The sequence below is a fragment of the Schistosoma haematobium genome, chromosome ZW, assembly GCF_000699445.3.
Source record: "Schistosoma haematobium chromosome ZW, whole genome shotgun sequence".
Classification (NCBI taxonomy): Eukaryota; Metazoa; Platyhelminthes; class Trematoda; order Strigeidida; family Schistosomatidae; genus Schistosoma; species Schistosoma haematobium.
In genome coordinates, this window is record NC_067195.1 from 34,218,510 (window position 1) to 34,238,267 (window position 19,758).

A 19,758-nucleotide genomic window follows, 5' to 3' on the forward strand; every position below is an offset into this window, starting at 1 on the left:
TTTGTTCAAATGTGATAAGAATCCCGAGTGAGTACTTACAAGGAATTCCAGAATACGAAAAAATGATTTTTCTAGGTTTTATTGACGTGTGATTAAAACCACTTTCCAAAAGAAATTGCAGTAATTTAACCCAGTCTATTCTTTATACCTAAAATTTGAATATACATGTATACAATTTTTTACTGAATCGATAAATAGTTAACTTCTTATCAAATATTCAAACAACTAGATCGAAATCTCGTCAGTTTTCAATTTAAATAAGTTTTGTGGAAGTGAATAGAATTCCCATCACGTTTATCTGTAGCTTTCGAATAGATTCTGTGATTTTACATTTGACTTATTCTGTTTTTGATGAAATGAAGACCGGTATATAACTTGAATGCTATATATCTCTAGGTAACATAAATCAAACACCTGATAATTATTTATGTATTTGCCTTTTTTATTTAATAGTTGGATATCAAAAAAGTTAACCCTCATCAATTTGCACTGAAGTCCCAAACAATAACACCGAACCATTCGGGGAGTGCATCCAGAAGAATAACCACTTTTAAAGTTACTGGTCGTAATACTGTATACCCATTATCGATCGAATTTGTGTTGTTTAGTGGAATTACTAAGTTAAGTGATTTGACTGTGAATGGCGATAAATCGGGCTTCAAACTTCAGTCCAAATTCCTGTTACTCATGATCATCCGACAGGGTTCGACGTTTTTAAAAGCATTTCTCGATCGTATAAAGTATATTCTGTTTATATTTTCATAGAGGTCGGCATTCAAGAAATCAATCATTTATATATATTTAAATTCTGGTTATCGTCAAGAAAACATCACTTATCACATATCTTTAACTAGGGAGATATTTCCAGGAACTACACCCTGTAAATTGAGCCAGTTTTTCACTTTTAACCTGATAATAAGTGATGACCATGTAAGGATAAGTTAATACTGAACTTTTATTCAAAATAAAATTACTGTAAGAGACATGAGGACGAATCCTAGTGAACACTAAAGAACATATGCTTATGAAAAGTGGATCTCTTGGTCCGAATGATTCATCACATATTAAAAAATGTGGCTACATATTTTAGGCAGTTGAGTGTTATAAAATATGTTTATGTTTTTCTAATTAAATAGATTTTTCTTTGGAAAGACGTATATTACAAGAAAGTATATATCACGATATTCGTAAATATTCTCAAGAAAAATATGGGCTTGATGTTTGTGTAAGTTGAAGAGGTTTCCTTCACTTTTTTTTAGTATTTGTGGTTAAATCAAACAACATGTTGAACTTTATTGTTTCTCAACGACAGCTTTCTCCAGTAATCAACACTACTTGATAGACCACTAGAAACTGCACAACCATTAGGGATTGATCCCTTTTTCTAGGTTTCGTTAAACATTTCCATAACTGAGGTACCAACCCTCAATTATAATGCTATATATACGTGACTGTTGAGCTCCTAAGGGAGAATCACTTGGTTGACTATTTTTTTAAATTCTATTTAGCTCAACTAATTGAACTTAACCATGTTGAAAGTGATTATTACTATTATTATCTTCTAAAGTGTGGGTCAGTGGTTCAACTCAGGTTGTAGTGAAAAAATACTAGTACCTATTCAGTTGTAAAGACGTGATAATTTTACTTCTGATATGTTCGGATTTTTATAATTTGAATAATAATTTTAGACATGACTACTCCGTAAACCAAAATAATTAATAGAAGCATAGTTCTTTATTGATAAACTTTCGGAAATCGACAACAGAATATAAAGAAAAATCAATTAGTCAATTTGTTGTAAGCACTTACTTGTAATTGTCAATTTTATGGATTTCTCAAAAATAAAATAGCTAAATAGGTTTCAGTTTAGTGTTTTTCACTGAAAGGAGTACCAAAGAAGTACATTAACCTTATAAAGGCTCTCTACTCAAACACAACTGGTCGAGTGAGAGCTCATGGCGAACTGTCATCAGAATTGATTACCTCAAGTGGTGTTCGTTGGGGTTGTCCACTTTCTCCATTCTTGTTTAGCTTTGTCGTTGGCGTACTTTTAAAGATAACACTTCTCTCATCTACATTTACGGGAGTTGAACTTGTACCGGGAGACTCACTTGTTGACTTGGAATATACCGATGATATAGTTCTGTTTGGTGAAGACGCTGACAAAATGCCGAGTCTTCTGACCACCGTAAGCAGCAATGCAAGCATGTTCGGGATGCAATTCTCCCCCCTTGAAATGCAAAATGTTGCTTCAGGATTGGGTTTCATCGGCATCTGAACTAATGATAGTGAGTGAAGTAGTTGAGTGTGTTGACCGCTTCACTTATCTTGGGAGTCTCATCAGTCTTTGTGTTCTGGTGTGTGACGAAATCTCAGCACAGATGCAGAAGGCTCGACTAGCTGTTGCCAACTTGTGTCATTTATGGTGCAGCTGAGGTATCCGTCTACCAACCAAAGGACGGGTTTACTTCTCAGCAGTTCGTCTCGTCCTACTTTATAGCAGTGAAATATGGCCGGTAAGAGTACAGGATATTCGTAGGTTACTAGTATTTTCGAAGCATTGCTCGTATATCCTGGGACCACCGAGTAAGTAATGTAGTTGTTAAGAAACGGGTACTAGGTAAGGATGGCAAATCAATTGATGACGTAGTGAAACTTCATCAGTTGAGATGGCTGGGACACGTGTTACGCATGTCCGACCACTGACTGCCTCGACGTGCGATGTTCAGTGGTATAGGAGTAGGTTGGAAGAAAGCTAGGGGCGGCCAGATCACAACATGGCACAAGTCCATGAAGCCACTGACAAGTGAACTGAGTCATGTTGGTAGGTGTAGACTACCTGGTTGGGGACCGCGAGATTATATCAACCGATGGTTAGAGACCCTGAATGACATGACTTAAAGTCGTTTGCAACGACACGGGTGCATCCACTCTTTGTGTTCTCCCAAATTCTAATCTGAATTCTTCATGTCCCTTAATTTTTCTCTTTCCAAATTTATTTCACTGTATTATACTCCTTGAATAACATCTTCAAACCCTAATCCTTCCGATTATCACTTATACTTTTTACTACCTCTACCACTATGGGATTTGAATTGACAATTGTATCTGTGTGCTAATGTGGTATGACAACTTGAACTGATGTACGTACGTACGAAGTTCTACGTTTTTGCTGACTGACTTCGTATTATCCCATATATCTATCTGAACATTTATACACCTTTATGTTCATTTTTCATAGATCATGCGCGCCGTTTCAACTTTCTAAAATACTTTCCCTAGATAGTTAACCCTTTTCTGTGCTAAATCTCTGCTGCTCATATGATACATTTTAATTAACCTAACTATTATTTCATTTTGTCTTGAAAAATGTATACCCACAAACTTGATAACTTTTCATTAAGGTTTGATATTTGTATGCGCCGAAATTCATAAAACTCCATACTTGTCAGGTAGATATATGAAGCAGCCAGGTTCTTGTAAAATAATGGAAATTACTTCCTCTGCTATGCGGATTTTACTACACGTGTTTTCGCGTAAACCTATGAATTATGTGATTAAACAAAGTTATTTGACACACTTTTAAGTTAGGTATTTAGATAATGTTTTATTGGATAAAAATAGGGTTTTCACATAGGTTGTTTTGTTTTCAATTTCCAGTTCGAACATATCAGTATTAGAGTTATGGTCATAAATTATTTAAACTAACCACCACATGCAGTGGAAGTATTTCCCATCAATAAATCACATTCGTTGTGATAAAGATCTATAAAACCAATCTAGGTGACATTACTTTTCATTAAAAGCTAAAATAGACCAGTACTTTAAAGAGCGATTAATAAATACTAAAACTAAGAATGTATACACGATTGGATTCATTTGTTCTATGATGAAAGACGTTAGTACTTCTGAATTTCAGACACAAAAGCGTCAGTGAACTGATTTTAATGTTTTCGATTATTCGATTATTCTTTAAACTGACATTTCCACTTTTTCTTGGTTATTTAATATGATTTACAAAGTAGTGTTTTACTTACACAATTATGATCGTTTGGTTATGTTGACAGTTTATCGATCCCAGACCGCTGGAAGATATCGTACCATTGGAACATCTTGGATATGTTGACTTGTTTAGAAAACTCAGCTTGCAATACTGTCGTAATGACCTTAATTGCTGTCCAATTGTAAGTGAATCATATCCTATTAAGTATAATATTTTAATACCCCATAAAAGCTGTGGTTCAAAACTTAGCAGTCAGTAGTTTCATCCAATTAGTCCCTTGATAAACTTTTGAAAACGAACGTGCGTTGTTCATGCTTCACAACAGTCAATAATATGTTTATTCTACAAACTAGTTTTACTAAAGCTTTCCATTCAGTAACTACATGAACATTGATTTGCAATAACGCCTATCGAAATATCAGAAGTAATGAATCTGTTGTTAGTTTTTTACCACAGCTAGTCCAAGATGTAGACAAAGTTTTTAGTCGAAGTATTCATTTGCACTGTTCGGTTACTGGATGATAACTTATACCATGTTGTCCAGTTTCTGAGACTGACTGAATTCAATAGATCCCTTGTTATTATCCTGGTGAAGGTTAAATTACGGGTAACTTCTGAGAACTATTAATAGACTAATATTACATATATTCCTATTGTATAACTGTTCAGTAACTAGATTGTGTATATCGCTATTCCTCTTATTGTAAGCTTCATTTTGACTTATAGACTATTATTATACGATTTACCGTTCAGTTTATTGATTACAGTCTCCCACGTTCACAGCCACTTTTTGGCTTGATCTTAACAAATATTATTTCCTATTTTATTGTGTGATATGGTCCGTTTGGCTTGTATATAAAGCGATTATGTCTGAAATAAATGATTCGCATAGTGGGAGCTGTTATTGGCATTCTGGACTCAACTGACAGGGCTAGGCGAACAAAGGACCAATGAGGACGCTAGGTTGCTCATGCTGGTCGATAAGTAATTAGTTAGGCAGTGCTAGGATTACATAAGTCTTATTTCAATTGGCTAACAAGTCACGTGATAATAAGCCGGGCTAAAATTCAGAACATCCCATCTTCCAAGAGACCTACAAACTAACGCTTCATTAGACGCTAATCATCAGTAAACCATATCTCCAGTGTTGATGAAGTGAATGCTTGTTTCAGGATTGAGTATTTCCAATCTTGTTGGTTTAAGTACTTCAAGCACAGAAGCTTGAATGAGATTTCATCATTCTCTCAATAATTCAAACATTTCTATCGATGTTATAGGATCTTGTTAACTAATTCCTGAAAATTGCTCATTTCTTAGGCAGAATTCTAACTGTTTAACACCCTTTGGGAAGAAAAATTATGTATGTTATGAAAAAACCTTTGCCTTTAAAGATCTGAGCGAGAATGAATCAGCTTATATATATAACTGAACATTCATGCTTTTTTATTCTAAGGCGTTATGATCGGTGTTTATCAAATCATATGTGAAAAGATCCACTTACCTTAAGTATTTTTGCGGTGTTGATTTGACTTATGTTCATACAACATAAATACAGTTAAATAGGCTCTGGATATCCTACATTATGCCAAGTCATTGAAATACGGTTAAAATACACTTTGAACTAGAATTCAGACTCTGTCATCTTAATATGGTTAAGTAGCTTAGCAACATGGTTTAATACGGAAATGTAATAATCGACATTTATTCGGAATGACCTCATTCAAGGGGAATAGGGATTCTAATGTTTTACTATCGAAATCGTTGAGAATTCTTCACGCATATTTTGACTGAAGAAAGTGAGAACAAGTGAATTTTAGCTTTAAACTAATAACAACATTCTGGAAAATCGAAACCAGTGTTTATATTTTTAAAAAGTAGGACATATCTATCCTTTTTTCTTGATGGATTCTGAATATCTCTCCGACCATCAGCTCAATTTAATAAGGTTAGTTCTATTTACTCATAAACGCGGTTTCATTTTAAAAACTTGATTTAGAAAATATCCATACCCTATATAGCCGTTATCTCCTTTCAAAAAATAATTAACAAGAGAACAGTTCATGTATTTTTCTTTAAACTAACGTTTATTTATCTACGTGAACTGTTTCACAATATTTTGAACCTGTTGTCAATGTTTATAGGGTTTGTTACGTAACCATTCTATAGTGTTCTTGAGTTCTTGCATACTTTTATAGGTACTTCTCGGTCAAAAGTATGGTCTACCATTATTACCGAAACGAATATCTGCTAATATATTTGAATGTATTATACATCGTATGAAGCAAAAGACCTGTAATCCATATTACAAAGTTCTTCAAGCAGTCGACTTGGCAAAATGGTATCATCTAAACCCAAATGTACTAGGTGAACCTGAGTGGAATTTGAATTCAATGGACTATTTAGGAGACAAGCTGGAAAATAAGGTAGGCCTACATTTCTGTGTTCACTATAATGTTCAACCTCAAATATATTTGTTCACTTCACTGTTTTTGTTCTTTTGAATGAATTTTTTCGTTTAGCTTTAGAGATAAAAGGGAAATATTTTACCCGAACTTGGCCTCTTACCAGTTTTCTTGACTGGATTATTTGAATGATATAGAGAACCGAGCTGTCGAAGGCCAAATGCCGTATGTTAAGGAATTCTTTCAGAAGAGTAATCTTCTACCCTGAGTTTTGATAGGTGATAGAATATTCTTTAATTTAAAAGTGTTTTTAGTACCTAGTATGCTGCATTATGTCGTCTAATGGAGTACGGTTCATGAGTTATCAAGCCAACCATACAGCTTAAATGTACAAATAGAACTACAAATCTTCCAGTTAAAGAGACTTGCAGTCGCACAGTTTATTCACCATCAACAGATTTTCTGTGGTACCAGTCTCAGTTCTATTCATGTGGATAGGTTGAGACTAAATAAATGATGTTGGTAGTTGATATTTTTATACATAAGCTGGAAATTTTTCTGCTTTTTAAGGGTTTAATTTAATTAAAATTAATTCATTGAATTTTCATTTCAAATCTTTGATAAGGAAGATCATTTTCTACGTGACTGAAGTTCTCTGGAGAAGCTTTTAAATTCAGCAAGAAATAGGTTACTGTTTTGTCCGGAGACACCTTAGCAACATTCACCCATGGCTCCACATAAGATCTAACTCAGGCCTTACAAGTGTTTTACTGTTCACTGTATGCATAGAAGTGGATGTATGTTATGTAATATAACACAGAAGAAAACTCAAAAGTATAGATTGTATGAAGCATATTAATCAGCCTCATTCAACTTAAATTGATACTTTTTCCGAAACGATGTCACTCGTAATTCATCTTATTTATCGTTAAACAGAAATACTTTGTACTCATATAGACTACTTATTAGTAGACAAAATCATATAGCAGACATTTAAATGTAGTTATTCGACTATCAAAATTATAGGTTACATTCACCAGACTTGCTATCATATCTTCTTTACACCCTTCAGGTTTTATTGAAATGATATTGTTTTTATTCTCACGCTAAAATAGTCATTTGAAAGTCGCAAGAAGATAATAAAAGAGTGGAACCATGAGCGGAATATTATAGTTTGGATTTTTTATTATATTGGAAATCTGTGTTTACGAGAGAATCTAATAACAGAACAAGATTTTAATGCATTAGTATTAACAGGTTAGTTTTTTAGTGTTTTCACCTTAGAGATAAAACGTAGAAATTTCAATGATTATTTCTTGATCAGCCCAGACTTTAAAGATATCTTGATCTGTAAAGAAAGGTGAGCGTTGAGATAACTGTTCATTTATGACAATGAATAAATTTTTCTTGTAGCGACAACTAGTTTTTCCGTTACCTTGATTCGATCAGTCATAAGTAACAGGATTTATTAAAGATTTACATCACCTTCATTTTCCACATTTATCTTAGTTTGAAATATGTTATTCACATTCCAGTTTGTTTACTTTGATATACCTAATCAGTATCAACAGTAAACGCTAATAGTATCAGAGAATATTACGTTAAATCTTCATTCCGTTTTGTTTACAAAACGAGTAATATGCCTAAGAACCTTCGTCTAAATTTGAACGAATAGTTTCACAGTATTTGGGCGCCGATTTAATGTGAATCATTAAAGAGAAAGAATGTATTTGTAAAATCTCAGCGAATGCATTTTGAAGCAAATCCAACGTTTCGCCTGGCAATCTGGCCCAAGGAAAATATTTTCCTTGAAAAAGCTTGGACCAGATTGCCTGGAGAAACGTTGGATTTACTTCAAATTCTTTCGCTGAGATTTTACAAATATATTCTTTCTCTTGAATAATATGCCTTCTATAACTAAGTCGATATGAATCTTACTCTGGAAAATCTATGAAGAAACTGCTTTTATGTCAAATTACTTTTCGAAAGTTTTTCAATTTACTTCTCAAGAATAGGAAACTAGACGAGTTATTATAACCCACTGCTAATAAAATATCTCACTTTTGATCTTGACAAATCAAAGCGAACAGATTACCATTTTTAAAAGGTGATTGATGAAAACCACCTCTTTACTGAGTTACTTGATGATGTTTATTACAAAATCTGGTGATAAACCTTTCGTTTATGAAACTATAATTTTTATTTCTCTTAAGCAAATCATGTTAAATATTATGAGGTGAATAATTTTTTTGTTTAATTTAGACCCAACTTAGTTCTTTTTGAATCTTCACCACACTTCGAAATCAGTAGCCAACTACAGGCTGTCAGCAGATGCCGAATAACTTTTTGACTCTGTGTCTTCTTGAAGTAATCATATTCATTTGTTTTATAAATCTATACTACCATGGTATTGTAACTGCTGATGAAACACTTCTCCCACACTATTGGCACTTTCTTTATGATGAGTTTCGTTTAGTAAATCATCTTTAATATAAGCCTATTAACCCTTAGTGGAAAACGTCAATTTTTTAACGAACATATTCTTAAATAGAGAAGACATAAGGAATTGAGAAGATAACTATGTATACGTTTTATTTCGGTGGTTTCTCATTAGCTTCTTACAACCTGTGATATTTTTGAGTAAAACTTATCATAAAATGACCATACTTTTTATAAAGTACATAAAATAAATATTCTACTTGCTCTCCAAACGAACAGACTTACTTTAACTTTCATAATAAATGTTGAAAATAACTTTTTAAACGTTCCAAGGATGGCTTAATCTCTATACAGAATATGACGCTTTTTACCAACTATGAAATCAAATAAAAATGATTATTTACTAAATATAAACCGTTACTACCTTAATACATTGGTCAAGAAACTCGCTTACACTATATTACTAACAAGTAAGTTATTTATAAAAACGTGGTGTTATTTGATAAGTTCTGAGTGGTACAGTAAGTGTGAAAAGGCCAGGTTTATAGACTGAAGTGAAAATTTTTCATCAGGCTAAACAAGTTTAAAGACTGTAAATGGAAAGGTCTTCGTTTATAAAAGTTATGATCCCTCATGGTGAAAACCAGGATTCTTCGGAAGCTACAAGGCAGATACCTCTTCTGATAACTAAGGCGGCAATCAGTATTGATGCATAGAACTTCCCCCCTATATACGACTCTCTATCAACAATGGAGGAAATCAGTAAGGTCACCAGACTAATCAAGAATGGCAAAGCAGCAAGACTAGACAGGATGTCAGCTTCGTCACTGAAGTCAGATATAGAGGTAACTTCGATGATGTTCTATGTTCCCTCCAGAAATATTCGCGACAAAGAACAGTTACCCATAGACTGGAACGTGAGATACCTCATCAAGCTTCTGAAGATGAGAAATCTTAGTGTGTCTTAGGACTACAGAGGAATTACACTCCTGTTAGTATTAAATAAAGTTCTCGGCAGAATATTACTAACCCTAATGAAAGATTCAGTAGATACCTAACTTGGAGATCAACAAGCTGGCTTTCGTAAAGGTAGATCATTTACCGCAACACTGTGGATCACTGTTGGACAATCATTTGAATGGAACTCGTCGCTATATGTCAACTTCCCTGACTATGAGAAAGCGCTCGACGGCATGAATAGGGAAAGTTATGGAATCTTCTTCGACACTATGGAGTGCCTGTGAAGATCGCCATCCATCATACAGAACTCCAGCGATGGGCGAAACCCCCAGATCGTTCATAGAAGGCAACTCACAAATATCTAACCATTCCTTATACCAGAATCACCAAATGTCAAATTTATTAAAATTTAAACCATACAGTGTAGACTTTTCCGAGTTCAATTATTCTCAGAAAATTGGTTTTCAGTACTTTGAGTAATTTTAGAGGTAGAGGCTCATAATTTATTCATCTAATGTTTATAAAGTGTATTCAGAGTTACTGAAATGTAATCAGCTAGTAAATTTTAAACTGTACCAATAATTCATAGCAATGGTGGTCTAAATAAGAGCTCCCCGTGTAATGTTTACTAATCAGTTTTTTTCACAAGCACCACATTATCTACAAAACAATACCAGTCTACCATCTATGGCTGCATTAATCAATTCCATAATTTGTGGAGAAGTGATGATTTTTTTTGTCTGTCGCTCAACTGTCTAGTGTTTGCTTTTCACTAATCAAATTTAATGCTTAAGACACCAAAAGCAAGTGCGGCTAAAACTGTAAATTGGGACAACCGGCTTCACTGCACAATAGTCTTGAGTATAAAATTGTGAATATATGTGATCTATTTAATTCTATGCAAATTTGTTACATAATTTGCTCCTGAATTTCACAAACCTCTTCCCTTCACTATCTCTAAAAGCTTCATCTTTCAAAAGGTTTCACTTAACAATACTTATCTTCATTTCAGAATTCTCGCATGCATTGTCGCTATTAATCAACTCAACTGAGCTACATTGTAACGGTTGGATGAATAACAACGGATCACCCATAAATACCGACTGGATGTTTTCGGATCCAATAGTACTACAGAGGGAAATTATTGATATTCAGTACTATGTAAATGATGAGTTGAATACTGAAAAGTATATTGATATTGTTCCGGAGTTAACACCTATTTTTGGAACAATATTTGATTGCCAGGATTCTGATATGTCGAAAAAACAATCCATGGTTGATCAGCTGCTTCAGGATAATCTACAGGTTGTTATAAAACATTTGATCCAAAAGATTCATAAGAGTAAGCCGAAATTCGAAGATCAAAAACTAAAGGTGCTCTGGAGATCGCCTAATGGGATTGATCGGAAGGTATTTCGTGCTATTATGCTTTAGTGTTTTATTAATCTTTAATGTGGTAATTTAAAGTTACTCGACGTTTCTCCAACTAAATATTCGGATTAAATTAGATGCTTAGTCCTTCATACAGCTTTGATACTTTTCATGTAAAACTACGATTTTGTCATATTTTTGAAAGGATTTACAGATAAATAGGCTTATGTTAGTATTCAGTGATGTTAAATAACAGTTAGTTACAAAGTGATCGTCACAACTAACAAGAACTCTCCTGATACAAGTATATATGATAGCTAAATGTTAGACTGTTTCTTTCAATGATTACTTTAATTTGTATGGAGATAAATATGTTGTCTACTAGTCTTTTTAAGGACTTCACTTACCAACAAAATCTAAGCATTTAAGTCCGGTAAATGAAAAAGATTTTCAAGGGTCCCAGGATGGAAAGTTCATCTTAATTAATATCCTTATAGGTGTGATATTTCAACTGTATCGCTTCACTTGTTGATTCTGTATTTGTATTTGTCACCTGGTTTTATTAACACTTGTAAATTGCATAATTTTTCAATGAAAATGGTCATTGTTATTCTGTGTTTAATGTAGACTACATGTAACCAAACATTTATTATGTTCAATGAAACAACGTTTCTTTGTTACACATTTTCAGTGCAACAATTTCCGTCCATACTGATGATTAGTTAATGGAGACACGATTAATGACTTACCATGTAGTTATGCCTTCATGAACGAGTTGCGCGATATATGGTGACAGAGAAAATCATCAAATCAGGTAATAAGTCTTCTCCTGTCACTGATTGATCGAAGTGGAAAACAGGGGTCATTTAGAAAAAGTTCACTAGAATATCGACTCCAGGAAATAATTGTCCTGCTTTTGATCTATATAGATGCAGTTTATGTGTAGTCGTGATGAATCTTAGAATTAGAGTTCCATGTGGAAAATGATAGGTCTATTGTCCATAGGCAAATGGAAGTGGACAAAGAAGAATTATTAATTACCTTGATTTACATGGCCAGTTACTGGAGTGTTTGGTAAAAATTCTCATTGTTCTCGTCGGTTAGCAGTTAGCTAAGTAAGAAAACTGCAATTAAAATAATTCCAAATGAATATGTAATGGATATAAAGAAACAGTGTTGGAACTGAGATCTAGAAAAATTAACAGGTGTATACGTATATACTAATGTAGAAAACTTTGAGCTAAATTGCGTAAAGCTTCCAAAAGCAGATTACTACTGTCTGAACTGTACGGTAAGAAGATTCGTAACATCATCCACTGGCTTATCTCCTTTACGTAGTACTCTACGCAAACCATTGATATTTATTACCCAGTGGTTCAGCAATGCGTAATAAAAGCTATAAAACGATCATATACTTGATATCTACTTCCTTCAATTTCAGAGAAGGTAGTGTGGGAGGGCTGCTGTACGTTATATATACTCGTTAATATGTTAATATATTGCCTGCCCCAAAGGCGGCTCTCGTTGAAGAAACACATAATAGACTTTTGGATCCGTCCTGAAGTGTCATCAGACACGAACAGTCTGATATTGTAGTCGTCGCTGTTTATTTGATACAGTATAGTTATTTTTACCCGAAGTTCATGGTTTCATGTATACAAAGAGGATTACGAGTAGCACCACAGAAAAGTTATTGCAAATCACAAAATTTCCATACATAAGTATTTAATTAAAACAGAAAATACGAATCATATAACTTAAAGGTGGGTACAGTAAAATATATTATCGGTATTACTCCCACTGGAAAATCCCGGCTATTCGATGTAGGTTGGTTAAATGGATGTTACTTTGGTTTAAGGAAAATATGACCAAGTTAACTGAAATATAAAATTAGTCTTAAATGGATATATTTAGTTAAACTGAAGTACACAGAGTAAGAACTACTGTCCAAGTGGACTTCCTTCACAAACTCAAGGGTATTACAGCACAAGACACGTTTCATGGAGTATATTGATAATTTCTAAGTGTGATAACGGTCATTCACTTTCTCGTTCACTTAATTCCATTTTGTGAATAGATTGGATCTAAATCATACTACTTGCAAGTACGCAAAGTCGTTAACCGAAAATATCTCCTAATCCAACTGTTTTTTTGTTTCAGTTTCATCAAGATTATCTCTCAGAGTTTGTTACACGATTCAAGAATCTTACATGTGATGCGATTGACAAAAGAGCAAGGACGAAAGTTGCTCTCATGTTACCAAATCTACCAATTGGTCATCTACAATTAGAAAGAGAGGAAACTTCTGTTCCGTTTGTAGAGTCTGAAAAAAATGAAGGTATGGAATGTACCTTATCTGCGCCTGTAATCACTTTTCCACAAATTCAAAACAGACACACTCATTTAGCAAGAGAATTCCAAAAACGTATTAATCTCTGGGATAATGTATGGAATTCGTTAAATTATGTTGGATGGCTAATACCGATTGCAAGTTCATATATAAATGAAATAGAAACCTCATTATGTTATTTAGAAGATACTGATCCAACAGCACAGGTCCCTATGTTGGTTTACAGTACCTGTAAAACTACAGATAAAACAAGTGAAAAACCGTTTTGTTTGGCTAATGGCGTAGCTGCTTGCTGTTTTCAAGAGGTCAGTTTTTATATTCTTACAGTAAAGTAAACTTGGCCAATGTTATTCAACCATACCAGATTCGATAATTGTTTTTATTGGTAACTTATCTCACTCCAACTTAATATGCATAACAATAGTTTGTCCACTTTCAGTGATAGGGTAGTTTTATTCCCGTTATCTTAACGTGTATATTTAAAAAAGTGACCCAAAGTGATATGACATCAGTATATTTATATTTGTCTTACTAAAATAAACAGATTTAAACTCGGTGGAAGATGTATTGTAAATATTTTTTTAATATTGTCTAAAAAGGAAAATTTGTTGAATGTAATAATACATATTCAGTTAATTTACTTCCTGGTAGCAGGTCGAGACGTGTACAGACGAATAAACAAGATTTAGCCTATATTACTACTTGTGTTACCTTGAACACAAACCTGCAATTTTCTTTTATATTTGTGTATCAATTCATAGGCATATTTCACTACGATACTCGCGAAGACGTGATGTCTTAAAAAAGCTTTTATTACGTAGATGTTTTACAATATTTTATCCTTCAAAACATTAAAGTTCAACCAGTTGTTTAAATTATCTTAAAAGTAACAGTTTGAATAGATCTTCGTGGTCATAACCAGCATACAAACACCTTAGTTCTAAATTGTTAATCCAACTATATTATGCTTTATACTTTTACTATTATGGTAAGTAAACGATGAAAATATATCGTCTCTAGAACTCAGTGCGAGAATATGATTAAACTTAACACTGGTACTTCTATATATTTTTTTCGGTTTATGGACTAATACATTTTGGATCACTACAAATTTTTAGAATGATCCATTCAAATCATACGATTTTAGAATTACATTACAAAACTTAAAATATAATTTTATCTGGACATTACAAATACTAAATCGTTCTTTAGTTTAGTATTTGGCTTATTTGCCTTTTATTTTAAAATTTATCCTTTAGGTACAAAAGCGACTTAGTGCTAATTCAACTGATTGTTTATTACTTATTCGAATATACACAAATTCAATTCTGATCACAGATGTTTTATCAGATTTGGCTGAACAAATCAGTGTTGTTTTACAAACTGATATCGGTACATTAAAAACTACAACTCTAGCTTCCTTCTTGTATTCACTATCATGCTTACAAAGAAAACATATTTCAAAGTCAATTATCATCATAATTGGTGGCATAGAACACCTTGAAGTAAGCGAGTATCAGGATTCTATGGAAGGCTTACTACCTATTCTACAAGCAAAACAATTCCCAAGACGTCTGGCTAGCGGAATAAAGTTGATATTATCTGGCAATCTGACAATGACCAAGCTAAAGGAGAACATTGAAGAGTCAGAAATGGGAATTAGTGATGGAATATTATTGCCTACAACAAGTTTAAATTTGGAGGTATGCTCTAAAGGTTTATCTGGAGGATTTACAAACTGCATGTATAATTTAACTAAATTAAATCATTGTTTAACAAACGACCAACTTCTCAGTGTTCATCAACTGTTTCAGTTAATTTCCGAAGAAAAGAATTTACCTATTTTAGCATGTGCTGCGGGTTTATGCATTTTACCAGATCTACCATCTGAATATATCAAAGGAAATGACTTAGTGTGTAAGTTGATCCACACACATTTGAATGATTTCATCTCCTATTTCGGGAAATATTTTTGTCACCATACAGTTGAACACCTTATTTATCTACTTATTACTGTAGGTAACGAAAAACTAAATAGTCCAGGTGCAACCATACATGAATTACAGGAGATTTTAAGTTTACCACATGAATTGCCTACAAATCAAACATCTCAACAGTATTTTGAAAACAGTAATACTCCGGTTTTTGACAATGGCTGTTTATTATTACTGTTACATTCTTCTGAGAAAAGCTTAACTGCTCGTCTCGGGCATCAAAGTCCAATTTGTTCTTTAGATGGGTACTTTGTGTACAAACTTTTTACTAACAATCAAGTGGATCCAAAGACAATGAATGTGGTCAGTAAAATGTTGAAGAGTTATTTTTTGAATGAATGGTATGAAAAAAGTAAAGATCTGTTTTCTCTAAAACCATATAGCATTTCCTTTCATTCAGTTTACTACACCGTCCCTCGTGGTTCAAATAATCCAAAGAAGGAGGGTTATAGCTGTGATTTACGTGTTTTAAATTACAATGTTCGTTACCTGCGACACCTATCATTCTGTTTACTGAATTCAAAAGATTATTACGAGTTCAGCTATCGAACAATATTCTTTTTTGATTGGCTTTATGGGAAAATTTATTCAATTGGTGTTAAACCAGTACTGAACGATTTACAAATTCTCATTGATATGTTGTCTAGTCTAGATAATCAGTCTAACTTTGCCGAAAATACTGAAACGGTCAGATTTGCATCAAGTGTTGTGCAAAATATACTTACACAATTAAGTAAAAGTTTATACAACAATCCAGACAGTTTACCAACTGAACTTTTGGGATATCTGATTCGTTTCACTTCAAGATTCATTAACTTTGGAAAGCAAATGTCTGAACTTGAAAGAATTTCTTTAATTGATTTACTTGTAAAACAGTGTGAAATGGAGATTGTCAAAAAAAGCCATCTGTTACCATTATACTCTTATCCACTTACTCCGGGTAACCCCCTTCTGGGACAAATCACCTGTGCGACACCTTTATTAAATTTACGTAACTTGAACCAAAATAACGATGCGTGGAAATTAAACAATCAAATATTGATCAAATTGAGAAATGATCCAATTATTTACCGATATGATTGTCAGCAGGAACGAGAGATCCCTTGTTGGAAATCAAGTTCCGGATATTTATACTTGACACCTAATGGTAAATACGCCATTATTATAGATGAAGAAAAAAGAGACACTCTAAAAATTCATCAAATCGATATAGATATCGATGGTTGCGTACCGCTAATAGGTCAGATTAATCCAGGATTGTGGATTAAACCAATATGGATAAAACACCCTGAAAAGGAAACATTGAATATGGATATTATCTTCCTCGATATCACTGACGACTATGTGGGGTTCATTGTGCAAACTAAAAATACACGAAGTTTCTTAAATCCAAGCGAATATGTTGACTATCTAGATGATGGAGATGAGAATTTCCACAATAACATCCGTGACTGCAATAATGACACAGACAAAAATAAGACTAAGGGACCAATTAATAAATCTATGTCTTTGCACCATCTCTCCGAAAGTTTATCTGCTGGTACAATTAATCACGTGGTTATCTTCGAGTTGACTACAGGAAAGCCTTTACATCTAATAAGTCCAACACCGTGTGCTACGCTAGTTAAACTTGTTCAAGTCAGTAGAGTAAACGAGAAAGAATCACCAAATGTTAGTATTGACGATAACAATGAAAGTATAAATAGAAGTTGTGACTTATTTTTTATAAATTCAGCCGACCATTTACTTGGTTTCCATTTAAAATCCGGTGAACAACAATTCTCAATTGATTTACAATTTGTACCACGTAAAATTTTAGTCAGTAATGACAATCAAAGATTATTCATCTTGGACAGTAGTCACCCATGTGTTTTACAACTATTAATCAATAAATTGGGTCAAATTAACAAATCTTTTCGGATTTCTTATGATGATCTAATCACAAAAGATAATATTCTCGATATCAAGTTATCAAAATACCACTCATTTTTACTGATCCATGCCAAAAAGAATGTATTAGTCTATGACTATGAAAACGATGCTGTATTTGTTCATATCACACGTCCAACTGGTATACCAAAAGAATTCCGCCTACCAAACACAAAATATCAGAGTTTAGTTTTTACAGCTGTTGAATTTGCACTAAACGACCAAATTGTCTTAGCTGCAATATTTCGTAATATTTTAATATGGGATGTACGCCTAGGCGTACAATTGACTACACTAACATCATCCATCGGGGTTATCTCACGTTTGTTAGTTGATCCCTCAGAGAGACAGCTCATTGGATATATAAGCACATCAAAGATTTTAAATTTATGGAATTTACCGCTAGCACTCACAAACGCTGCATTAAAACAAAATTCTGATACAACTCCTGTCTCATTTCTAAATGGAAGTAACAGGATAGATTGTCTAACTAAACCAATTAATCAACTAATTTACTCGAATTCATCCAACATACTGTTAGTGACATGTCATAATAGTGATGAGTTAGGCGTATTTGACTTACACAGCGGACATCTTACTGACGTGTTTACGCATAATGGAATAGTTCAATCAGTTGTACTTAGTTCATGTGGTAAGTATGTTCTAATCGGTTTGTCTGTAAACAACCAAACTGAGGAAAATGCTAATTTAATCTGGGATTTATCCAAAAGACTGATTGTTGTAGAATATGGTAATCAGGTCGGCTTTCATATTGAGCGTACTAAAAAGAACGGCCACTTTCTTCATCTAATGCCAGAGCTGGCTTTGGATAATAATACACAGGGATGTTCTTACGTAATTTTACAGGTGGAAATTGATAAAACGAATAAGGAGGAAAACAAAGCTAGCATCAAACCAGTTACATCCACTAGACTGTCATCTATTGTCCCTGGCTCCAGACCTTTTGTGACATCAGATGATGAACATTTAGTCGTCCAAATGGGAAATAGTGATGGATTAAAGCAAGGTGCTTATATATGCCAAGAACTAGCATTCTGGAGCTTTTATTCTTCCGAAAATGAAAGTACAGAACAAAATGGCAAATTATGGTACACACATACCAAAGAACTTAAGACTTTGCTGACTGATAATACAGAATATGATTTACATATTTTAAACTGTGCGCCTATTCAAAATGAGTCCTCTCTAGTTGTTGTTATCTTTGCAAAATTTAATGATCGCATAAAATCTGATCTTTCAGTTGATTGGATTACAGGCATGGGGTTACCGAAAGGTATGCTATTAGCTGAAATTGTTAAAACTGATCAAAGTGAATTATCAAAAGAATGGATGCTTGTTATACTGAGATCGATTACAGGACTGAGTGAATGGTCACCATTTCAAACTCTTTATTATTCTTTCCCGAAGCACGAGCTGTACGATTCTACTACTGGGCAATATTATATCCTACCACCAGGAACAAGACATGTGTCACATGAGTATTTCAAGAAGCACATACCTCATTTCACAGTACAAACTAAACAGTACACAAATTGTAACCCAGTAAAATTTCATGGTTACGTACTGAACGATAATTTATGCATTTTTTCTCACCATTCAACAATCTATTTAGTTAGACCAGCGTTAGCCAAAATTGTTACTTTTATTGACGTACAACATACTATAACAACGATCAGTAAAAATCCATTTAGTGACAGAAGTTTATTTATTGGTACCCTTGATGGCTATATTATTTCATATTATATTACCACTGATGATAATTTAAACAATGAAAGCACTGGTATCCAGTTGGTATTGAAAGAAGCTCATTTAAACACGAATTCAAAAGTAACTGAAAGCATTGGTCAACACCTAAACTTCTATTCTACTCAAGATAAGATGAATGATGTAAAATATTTAGATCCAATGATTCATTATCTGCCTTTTAAGCATATAAAACCAGAGGACTTTAAACTTTATCAACACTGTGGACACTTCGGTGAGAGACGATCACAAACTTGTTTACTTATTTGAGTATAACAACTAAATGAAATATAAACTGTTTAGATTAATTAAATGGTTCCGTCTTTTGAACATCAATTTATTTTTAGTTGCTGAACTCTGGTTTTTCAAATAATAACTTATATAAATAAATTACATTAATTAATCACTAAGTGGTTACCAGTGTCAGTTTTGTCTAATTCTTAGTGTTGATATAATTCTGTCGATCAAATTGTAATATGGCCAATAATCCCAGTGAATCGGGTAACGCGGGTTTGGATCCCCCAGGAAGTGTCAACTCCATCAGTA

General features: G+C 33.5%; 1 protein-coding gene across 1 annotated transcript; it reads left to right on the forward strand.

The window, feature by feature from the left end:
* Positions 1 to 1,162: 1,162 nt before the first annotated feature.
* On the forward strand, positions 1,163 to 19,511 carry MS3_00003370 (uncharacterized protein). The gene is made up of 7 exons (XM_051211140.1): positions 1,163 to 1,225; positions 4,068 to 4,184; positions 6,199 to 6,426; positions 7,521 to 7,662; positions 10,817 to 11,214; positions 13,336 to 13,830; positions 14,785 to 19,511. Exons 5-7 carry the CDS (start codon positions 11,059 to 11,061, stop codon positions 19,480 to 19,482), a joined length of 5,349 nt encoding a protein of 1,782 aa, XP_051071178.1. The 5' UTR covers positions 1,163 to 1,225; positions 4,068 to 4,184; positions 6,199 to 6,426; positions 7,521 to 7,662; positions 10,817 to 11,058; the 3' UTR covers positions 19,483 to 19,511.
* The last annotated feature ends 247 nt before the right edge of the window (positions 19,512 to 19,758 follow it).